The 11,051-nt window shown below is 38.0% G+C and overlaps 1 protein-coding gene across 1 annotated transcript; it reads right to left on the bottom strand.

Moving 5' to 3' along the window:
• Window positions 1–2,234: 2,234 nt before the first annotated feature.
• On the bottom strand, window positions 2,235–11,051 carry LOC145778018 (uncharacterized). The gene is made up of 6 exons (XM_082589404.1): window positions 10,812–11,051; window positions 10,233–10,352; window positions 8,077–8,269; window positions 7,153–7,335; window positions 6,209–6,319; window positions 2,235–2,595 (listed from the first exon to the last, which is right to left on the bottom strand). Exons 1-6 carry the CDS (start codon window positions 10,958–10,960, stop codon window positions 2,365–2,367), a joined length of 987 nt encoding a protein of 328 aa, XP_082445530.1. The 5' UTR covers window positions 10,961–11,051; the 3' UTR covers window positions 2,235–2,364.

Below are 11,051 nucleotides of genomic sequence, written 5' to 3'. Positions count from 1 at the left end.
TCAACTTCGGAATCCAAACTTTGAAAATTTGGGGGGGCCATGGCCCCGTTTGCCCCCCCCTGGCTACGCCTATGCCCTGAGCACATCTCTGCATACCTTACATGGAAATCTGAATCGTACCACTAGGAAACTCCATTCGTCTTATCGATCGCTATCATGCGTGTGTCTCAACCGTCAGGACTTTCTCTCAACATTGCACCAATGGCAGGTGGGTTTAATGGCACTTTCTAGTAAATATGATGTTAAGGAACAGACCGCAGACCACATCATCAATCTGTAACCAACCTAATTAGGCGGAGTAGAAGGTCTGTGTGTTTTGGATGATGAAAACCAAAGACTGGCTTCTCTCTAGCAGCCTTCCATATAGTGTAATCTGGGAAGACCATGCATGAACCTAGGGTGGTAAAAAGGGTAGCCTATCATTATCGGAATCAGAAGCTCATACGCGACAAAGAAGTTAAATTAGTAGTAACCTATAAATTAGGCTAGACTAGGATTACGCAGTAATAATGCACGCAACAACCCTCCTCATTTAACGCATAATTATTAAACTGGAAAGATACTGCTTGGCTATTTCTTTGCCAAGGCACTTGTTTTTTTAGCCTATAGATTTTTAGACTTGGACAGTCGATGTGAAGTGTTTGCCTCATAAGCTAATGTGCTTCCATAGACGTGACAGGTAGCCTAGGCTACTCTGTTTTTATAACCGTAGGCCGAGGGGCGTAGCCAGTACAAAGTTTCGGGGGAGAGGACAAATAAGTATTTTCGCACATGCCAAAAGTCAAGCAATAAGTCGCCAAAGTGGAGACTCCAAGAGTAAGAGGGACGTCTGCTAGAAAGTTTAGAAAATATTACCGAAAAGTTTGCAGTTTGAGAGTAGCCTACTTTCAGCCTAAATCAGTAGGCTAGTAGCCTAAAACTCTATCAAGTAGAATGCTGTAGCCTTAACAGAGAGTAAAATTATCATTTAATATATTTCGGGGGGAATCAATCGCCCCTGCGCAAGCCCAATACTCTTGATTGAATTTACTCAATCAAGTAAAATGAATTGATATAACAACTTCTCTTCTCAAGTTTTCTGTAAACTCCAAAATAGGCCTAGCTGGGGACAGCCTAGCATAAATTTACTGGCATCGTTGATTTGAAATTTTATACCTGATGATGACCGACAATTGTATGAAAAGTCGAGCTTTGCAGCAGCATTTTGTATTTGAATAGCTGATAATTGACCAATCATAACGGCACTCTTCGTAATCTGTTTCTCAATTTCTGCTGCTAGCAGTTTTTGTTGGTAGCCTATGATGGAAGGCGGAATTGGATCAATTGGTTTGGCTGGTTGGTCTTGCATCTTCACTCTCGGACTGACAACGCCTTGATACTGATAGGTCATTCCTGGTAGTTTCGCATACGGTACTTGTAGAGGCTTTTAATGCAAAGCCGGTTACCGAGATTGGCAGAGTTTCTGGTTGTTATGGCTGTATGAAGTGTTGTTGCCGATGAATTATTCCATTCACTGGGTGCCACTGAATGGAGAGTAGTCCTGAAATGTGTTGCTCTAGCGCACACCCCGAGAGCCGAACCAGCGCCACATGGTCTTAAGTCGAGCACGTAACTAATAAGCTAACGGGGTGGACAATATTATTGAGACTTCATATTTAGGCTGTACGGTCTAGAATGCGTAAATTGGACATTATCAACAATGAAAAAACTCACTACCTTTCAAAATCACATCATGAGAAGCATGACCAACAAAAGGTTACTTGATCACACAAAAATAGAAGATCTTCTAACTATGACAAAACTAAATCCAATTGCAGCAATAATAAAATCAAAAGTTTTAAAACTGTTCGGCCACACTAAAAGATCACAATTCGGAATCAGCAAAGTTTGCACAGAAGGCAAAGTAGAAGGAAAAAGAAAACGTGGCAGACAACCACAACGATGGCAAGATAACATTCAATCATGGACCGGACTCCACTTGACGACACTGGGCGAGTTGGCTCAAAATCGCCACTCTTGGAAGCAAATAAGCCATGTTGATGCGCAATCTGCCGCAGGCGGAGATAACGACTGATGATGATTTAGGCTATTATATTATTTTTTGGTTTACCACCAAGCGTGGTGTTTTAAGTTTATGAGCCTTCCTATGATTACGTCACTGCCCACATTCAACCATCAATATGTTGTACATATCTGCATCCCATATCAGCTGACTGCAACTTTAGACAACAGCAGTTGGTCACTCATAATTTGTGTATTAACAGACCGCGAGATGGCGCATCACAACAAAAGTGCAATCAAAAGGGAAGAATCAGGGCATGGTGGGAGCGGTCTCATTCAAACTTCAGCTTAGATACGTTGCTTTCAAGCATAATTTATCGTAAAATGAGACTGAACATAATCACCAACGGTCATATTCTCCAGTTGACTTGCATTTAAATGGCGCAGTTTCATTTCTGCAAGAGGTGCCTTGTCGCCTGGACTTAAAATACTCCTTCGAAGAGAGAGGTCTTCGTTTGGGTGGACAAAGAAAGCGATAGACCGACGTACAGATCGCCGCTGGGTGTCGTCGCTCGGTATCAAGATTCGATGAGGCTGAAAACAGAAGCTTGATGAAAATGTGGCGAAAACATAAGTGGCCCAGTTACATGGCAAGTAAACTTGTGGTTACACCGTCTGGATGACAGCGACGTTTGGGGTGAAAGTAGGTGAGGCCTTTTTACTGGTACAAACGAGTTTGTTGTACGTTAAATGAACGTGTAGACTCTAGAGGGGATATCGAACGAATAATTTGAATCGTTTCTATCATTTAAGTTTACACTTGATTCCTCTACGACAGGGGTCGGCAACCTACGGCCCGCGGGCCAGCTCCGGCCCGCCAGGCGCTTCGTTCCGGCCCGCGAGCAGTTCCAAGCAAAAGCACGCAATTCGGCCCGCGGCGATAAATAAGTTGTTTTTCGCATGCTAAAATCATAGTGCAACAAAACCTGAATGTAAGCTGCGACTTTGGGAACACCAACTTCGTAATTCTAATTTTGCACATTTTTCCAATCTGGTAACAACAGTCCGTCAAGTACGTTGAAATATGTGGAGGTTATTGTTGACATCAAACAGCAGTTTGCTTCCCGGTTCCAGGACATGCGAAGGCACAAACACGAATTCGCGTTACTGGCAACACCTTTTGATGTGGATCCAGCCCATGCGGACAATAGCATGCAGATGGAACTGATTGAACTTCAGAATAATACAACGTTAAAGTCGAAGTTTCACGTTACTTCTCCGGAAGTGTTTTACAAAGAACATGTATCTGCAACCCTATTTCCGAAATTACGAGATAATGCGAAAAAAATTGCATCCATGTTTGGGAACACTTATCTTTGTGAACAATTATTTTCCAAGATGAACTTTGCAAAAAATAAACTTCGATCACGTTTATCTGATGAACATGTTAATGATGTTTTACAAATTTCTTGTTCCAATATCAAAACTGACTTTGGCAATTTGGCAAAAAAATGCAAACAACATCAACATTCACATTAAATTGTTACACACATTTTGTTCTTTTAATAATCGGTTTCAAAGTAATAAATTCCTTTTATCATATCAATGAACATATTATATAAGCATGAATAGGAGTGTAAAACGCCGTGCAATTTAAGGGTAAGATATTCGCGTTTCAGAAAAGCTGTCCCGGCAGTTACGGCCCGCCAGTATATTTTATTTTATCAAATTGGCCGCGGCTCAAAAAGGTTGCCGACCCCTGCTCTACGACTACGACGATCTCGTTCTCAACATTTGCATGGTGTCGTGAAGGGATGTAAGTGGACAGGGAACAATACCAGATGGCGGAACAGTTGCTTTCCAACCATTGGGGTGACGTACATTTGCATAAGTTGGATTAACATTAACCAACTCATGTTCATCTATTACAGCTGATTTCTTGTCAGTAAAAAAAAGAAAACATTTCAGACACTATTTTCTTGGAACGGCCATCATTTCCACGCATCTCGGACTCTCTAAAAATGAAAGCGTTCATTGGGCAAGGCAAACGTACAAACAAGCCAACGCAATGCGATAACGGAAGTTGATCAGTTGTTAGAGCAATTGAATGGTTTCGATATTATGGTATCAGCAATCCTTTTGACGTGACCGTTCCCACACATTTCCAGAACGATAGATGTTAGGTTTAACAGAAGCAATTCAACATTGCGTCAGATACTGTTTGAATTGCGTAGACATAAGGCTCATGAGCGATAAAACCTGATGTGATGTCTCACAAAATGAACAATAACTGTCGGATGCTCGTGACACAGAGGGCGCCTTACTCATCGATCACTCTCAATAGATACTTCTTTCGCAAGATTTTCCTTTTTTTTTCGATTTAATGTCAAGATTTTTACCAGCACTGTAGATTGTTACACTGTTGAGAGTTGAATCGGCGTTACTTTGAAAACTGCATGATCGACCAGAGTGGTGAGGCGTTCACCATTCATGCGCGACAAGCAGACACTTTCGTAGACTTCCAGAACAGGAAGCAGACACAGATGACTCCAAAGACATAGCGCTCAGAGTTGTCGAGCTGCTAATATGCCTTCTAGCTAAGTAAATTCTTGAGGATGTAATCTCAAGCTTTCTTGTTTTGTATTGAGAGAATATACTTTGCCCATTTTTACCACAGCATTTTCGTTAAGTACGTCATAGCCTACTTGTATGGCGAAAGCTCTACATAAAATGTAATGCGATACTCCATCCAGTAAATCGAACACGCGATGTTACATAACTGCTGTGACACATCGCATGATCACCAGTAACTAAAGAATTCTTTGAAGAGAAGCAACGTCGTTTTGCTTTGCCGAAAACTTATCTGCATAGTTGAAATTACCTTAGGCAGGGGGACACCAAAAAGGGTACTGTGTATAATGTACCAACAGTTTTAATCGATAGAAACATTTCAAGCTGTTGAGTGACGTCATATTTCCCTTTGCAGTATTAGTGCTGCTATAATTCCAATGAGAACAGTGTGAGAAAAAATTGTTTAGATAAGAACTTATGTCTCAATGTTGTAAAAAACAAACACTTCATTCAGAACTCACAGCAAGGTCTTTATGTACCGGAATGGCCCGTTTCGGTGAGTCCGATCTCTATTCGGTGATTTTTTTCCTTTTTTTTTAAATTATCGGGTACCGTAGCCTAATTATCATTGCCGTTTTAGGGTTAGGCTTAGGGTTAGGGGTTAGAGGTTAGGAACTCACCGAATCGGACTCACCGAATAGTAGCAGACCCTCATGTACACACAAAGGCACATAAATCCTCCAGACCGTGTATCCGCAAGTCCACATTTTATAAAATGATGACTGATTGCTATTGCACAGTGGATTGTTTGTGTTAAAATAAAAGTAGAAATAAGCTGGGAAGAGTGAAGAAATAAGCTGAACACTGAACGCAACTCCACAATAATTAAAATCTGATTTAGACAAATGCTTTTCAACAACTTTGTTCTTCACTTTTGCGCAATTTTCTTCACTTCGCCGACCAAGGTTTTTCGAAAACTAACGTTTTCTTCTTCTTCGTCGTATGAGCTGTTCTTCCGGACTAACGTTTTGAGACTGTTAAACAGACTGACTCAGTACATTTGTTCTACTTGAACAAACGATGATAAATTGGCCTGCAACCGAGCTACGCGTTCTCTTTCGTAACAGTGCAACCAATTTTAGTATCTTGCTACATTACTGTATACAAAGTGATTGCTGCAAAGATTTACATTCTTTGCGCTCCCTATGACAGGACCTTCGCGACCCCCAGGTTGAGAAACCTTGGTATAAAACAAGCTATGAATAAGCAATATTTCAATTAAGATGTATCGCAATAACCGAAGTCATTTATTGAAATTTCCCATGTTTCGCTCACAATGCAAAGCCTTAGGAATTTAAAAACGTCAAGGCAAAGGAATAAAAACAAAACGAATTGAGTTCAAAGCAATTCAAAATCTGCATAACTATCTACTGTAGGGAAGAATGTGCTAATGTTAGACATTTGTGAGTCATGAAAAGGCATATTATCCAATGAAAATGGAGATTGTGCCTATTTTGAAAGATCCAATTAGTAATTTTAAAATACAAACAATAAATTTGCAACTCAACGTCAAGCATGAGCTAACTCGGAAGGTCATCTTCAAGATCATAAAATAATTAAGATAAATGTCGCATACCGTGGAACGGAGTCTTCCGTTGGTCCAAAATTGCAATAAATCTGCAACGTTGACAAGGACGGAACCTTCTATTGGAACGGCGTCAATATAATCTCCTTCTCTTGTTTTTATCTGGAAAAAGCAGAAGAAAATTAATAGAGTAAAAATTTGGTATTTGCACACATAGTCATTAAGATATCAACCTAAAGCCATCAGCAGAACATCTGAAAAGCTGGGCGCAGCAAAGCGACATCAAAACTTGTGACAATATATTTTTTTAAGTACTAGTTAATCATTAAACTCAACAGCATCCACAAGATATTCCAAGAGATACTTCACCAGGAATCGCGGTAATTTAAGAGACACGAAATCTTTCAAGAAGATTTTGGAACTGGACAAAAACGCAACATATGCTTTGGAGCAACACATGATATATATAACTGTTTTTGTATCTGTACCGAATTATTTTTCTTTTTAAAGACTCTTCCTTTTGATGACGCCAATAACAGGCTAATTTCCAATTTCTTAAGATAATGTCTGGTTTGGAGGGCCGAGATTTACATTTGAAGCGACCCACATTATCCTCTCAACAACCACGATTGCACTTGTGTAAACACACCAGTCTGTTCAGATTGCGAAAAAAGCAGGCAAAGTGTTGATCACTTGATTTTAGTCTGTCCATGGATGGCACTACCCGGTGGTTTCAACACAGTTTACTTTACCAATACGAAACATATTTAAAATTGGCTAAAAGACAACGAGCTTCAAGTGTGAAAAAGCCAAACGAAACTACTACTACTGTAGGTTATTCTATGTCAACAAGGTTGCTACCAAGCTTCAATTGACATGCAATAAGTTGTTTGTGTCTCACATGCTTGTTTACAGCCTTAGATAAACATTAACATGCAAAAATGAAGTGTAAAACATTTTGATGATTGTCAAATCATTTCCAAAATTGTGTTTACCTGCAGACCACCAATGGAATCTTGAAACAATAAAGTTATGCACCCGTAGTCTGTGTGTTCCGCTAAACGAACCTGCCCCGCCTCAAAGTGGTCACAAACTGGAGGGTAATAGAGACAACGCAGTGATGAATGATTGTTTATTTCAAGTATGGATGTATGTAGTGTTGCCAGATTCTTTTTATCCTGTATTTTGGAAAAAAATATTAAGAAGAAAATTTTCTTTCATGTGGGATTATCCAGTCAGTGATTTCTAATTGGAATGCATTCTGGAATCGAGCTCCCATGTCTTTGTGTAGTTCTTGAACCTGTTTACTGTACGTCTCTACATCAATATCAGATATGCCTCTGTCACTGCACTCACTGGTATCAAGTTATTGTACAAGAATAAAATCGTACAAGGCAATTTCCCTTTGAAAGCAATCGTACTTCGGTGTGTAACAAGCAGTCAAAAGCTTCATCATTCTCACTGCACAATCATTTGAATAAACATGTGTTCAGACTTCAGAGTGTGCGTTCTAATTTTATTCACTACTTTCATGACAGCCATGAAAGACCGGTTAAGACAAACGCTTATATTTTTGAGAGAAAATTAAAAAAAAACTGAACAGATAAGAATTTAGTGTAAATCTACTGTTCAAAACAGGGCATGTTGGTATGTTTGTACTGCAACTGTCCCGATTTACTCTCAGCCCCCTCAACTGCCCAGTTTATAGCCAGTGCCCTCTTCATGGTTGCAAAAGCACCCAGGGGGGCACTGGCACCCACTTTGGGAAACACTGATGTAGAGCATGGGTCAAGTAAACAAGCCTAACTTTAAAGCAGAGCTTTGCATTGGTAGGAAGTGTTGCATACAGAGAATAATTACCACCCTATTGACTTACAAAGCTTTCTACAAAACTAACTCCCTAAACTAACAAAACATACATCTAGATCCATTCCATAAGACAATGCATCCATGATTCTTAGCACTAACGTCTTGCAACGCTTCATAAACGAAATGGAGATAGATGAAAACTCAGGCACAACATTATCTGGCCACACAGTATTTTCATCTTTTACAGTCCGACCAGGTATGTTGAATGACTCCTTGTAGTCGCCAGGTATCCCATCAGCCAACCTGACAATCAATTAAAACATTGTGTTAAAAGTCATCTGCAAAGTAAAAGCCACTCTCAATGAGTATTGCATCAGCTGCATAGCGAAGTGGTGAGAGCCTGGGCACTGCACTCGAATGGGTGCCAGTTTGACACTGCTCAAGATCATGTAACTGTGTCTTTGGCAGAACACTTAAAGCCTTGTGGGAAGATGAATACGAAAGTTGGCTTCCTTGCCTTTCCTTCCACTTAATCTAAACCTTCAACGCCGGGGTGTAAGCCTGTATACGACTTACTTAATTACTGGGCTAGTGCACATTATGTTGCACTACAGCAGGGATATCCATATCTTTGTTAGCATGAGCTATATTTGCCTATACTTGAGTCTGGGTAGGTTACCCATAGATGTATTCTACTTTTAATCATTTTTGTCTCTGACGTTTGGCTTTAGCTTTAATATCGTAATGTAGGACCAAAATCAGAAAAATTCCTATATATATTACATATATTAGTAGAAAGAAACTCTCAGTCTATTTGTTTATTTTTACACTGTCTTCAAACATAATGTAGTAAAGTAACAACATCTTTTGTAAAGAATAAAAAGTTTATAATCAGTTGGCTATGTCCACAATTTTAAGTAAAAAGGTTTGTTTATATATTTTTGTTTGTATATTTGTTTATATATGTTTAATTTCTATTTGTTTAATTTTAATTTTATAGATTCTATTTGAATAAGACCTTCTGATGATCCGTTAGGTGAAACAATTTGTAAAGGCTTCAGATAGTAATAACTATATTTGATTTATTTATATGTATAAATATTTTATATTTTTTTATCTGTTATTTAAAATACCTTGGTCGTGCCCTTTCTTCAATCTTTTATAATTTTAAATTATGCAGGAAAACTAACTGTTCTAGCTTGAATGCTGATCTTTAAAAGTATATATATAACTAAATTGGCATTATTATTCACTGGTTAAAAAGCACTGCTTTTGTGTAAAAAGACAAGTGTGTGTTCACTGTTCAAACAAAATCATGGCTGATTCAATACCATCTGTTCAACAAGTTAATCATTTATAAAATACTAATGTCAATATTTTGCCTTGCTAGCTTTGCCAATGAGGAGTAAAATACCAAAGTCAATATGACCATCAACCACTCAATCTAAAAAAGACAACTTTAAACTCAGTTCAAAATGTAATGTATCCAGTGCCAGACAAAAATTTTAAGCCCTTTGCAAAAAGTAGCTTTGCTTTATAAAAAAGTACATATTAAAAGTTTGTCCTGGCAGTCATCATACTAATTTAGTTGCGAAAGCATTTTATCTCTGCAATGGCAACTCTGGATAACCCATAAATGAGATCAGGTCACTTTTGAGTTTTGCTAGTACTGTAATTATCACCTTTGAAGAAAAAGCTGTGCATGCACAATTTATATGTTACAAGAATTTTTTTCTCCTTTATGATAACTGAGTAAGAAGTATGGTCTTTTTTATCCAAACCATTTTGATGACAAGCAATAAAATGTCATTAAATTATCTACCATCCACTTCCACATGTAGCAGGCACCGTGTAGTCCAAACCAAGCCTGCACACAGTTCCCTATTTTACCAACAAGATGAGTGGTAGAAAATATAAAATAAACAATGTAATACCTTACATATATATAATTATACACCATAGCATGTGGCAATTTTACTTTCATACCAAAACTGGCAGATTTCTCAAAAGGAAAGCTGGCAATTCTAAAATAGACAGCAACATGTACGGCACAAGACAAAAATACATCTGTGATATTTCTACGCAACATTTTGCTTTTTTATAACAAAACTTTAGTTTTAAACAGTTACAGCAACATTTTTGATTTTTTTATGGATATAATGATAACTATTTAGTCACATCTGTTACCGGTATTCAAAACGATGTGCTAATCAGCAGCAATATTTTAGAGACAACTCTGAATGCTGCAGCAAAAACTGACATTTACCTTTCTTTTCCCAAAGCATCATAACCAAAATTGTTGACTTTGCGAGAATATCTCAACTTTGTTTCATCAGAAAGTTGAAAAAACTTTTCTGTCATAACGTTTAATTCATCAACAGCATGTCTGAAAGTTTAAAGAAAGTATTATTAAACGTTAGCTTTTAGGAGCTATAGGCTATGTCTATAAGCAGCAACGGTAGTCAAGATACTTCCAAAAGTAGATTCAATAGAACAGCTGTTGCTGCATAGTTGTCATATAAACATTAAACAATATATATACCATTTTTATCTTACTATGCCAATGCCATCCCTCCAATAAATATTATATCTTTTAACTTCAGATAATCAATTAATACCTACCAAGCGGAAAATCCTTTGTCTAAAGTCTAAACCAAATAATCATACGATTGTTTGTTATCTCAGTTGCAATGGATTTGTCAAAACACAATTGAAACTAGGTTACCAAGTTGTATACGGTATCATATCATATATTATATCAGACATTATATCAGACATTAAAAGCACAGAAGATAAAATGTTTCAGTTGTTGTTCTTCACTTTAACAGCCCATTCATAAAATCACCTGTCTAGTCCAGTATTCATAAGATATACAAATCCAGTTGTTTTGAAAGCTTCAAAAATTTTTTCTCCAACATATCGAAAACTCGATTCATTATCACAAACTTCATGATCGACTCCACAAGGGCTGAAGTCAACCACAGGAATACTCATTGGTATTGATATCTTGTAAATTTGCACTTCATGAAGTAAACAGTTATGCAACAAACACAGCAAACCTACAATAAAATCGATAATACAGAAG

The sequence above is a fragment of the Aplidium turbinatum genome, chromosome 10 (genome assembly GCF_918807975.1).
Source record: "Aplidium turbinatum chromosome 10, kaAplTurb1.1, whole genome shotgun sequence".
Classification (NCBI taxonomy): Eukaryota; Metazoa; Chordata; class Ascidiacea; order Aplousobranchia; family Polyclinidae; genus Aplidium; species Aplidium turbinatum.
Note: the sequence above shows the minus strand (reverse complement) of the source record. Positions and strands in the feature narration are given on the sequence as shown.

What these genes read in the sequence shown, in the direction of transcription:
- LOC145778018 (XM_082589404.1), bottom strand. Translation starts at nt 10,960, where the DNA reads ATGAGTATTCCTGTGGTTGACTTCAGCCCTTGTGGAGTCGATCATGAA. An exon ending in ATGAATACTGGACTAGACAG is followed by an intron (nt 10,353 to 10,811) that starts GTGATTTTATGA and finishes TTAAACTTTCAG; the next exon opens with ACATGCTGTTGATGAATTAA. An exon ending in GATGCTTTGGGAAAAGAAAG is followed by an intron (nt 8,270 to 10,232) that starts GTAAATGTCAGT and finishes ATTGATTGTCAG; the next exon opens with GTTGGCTGATGGGATACCTG.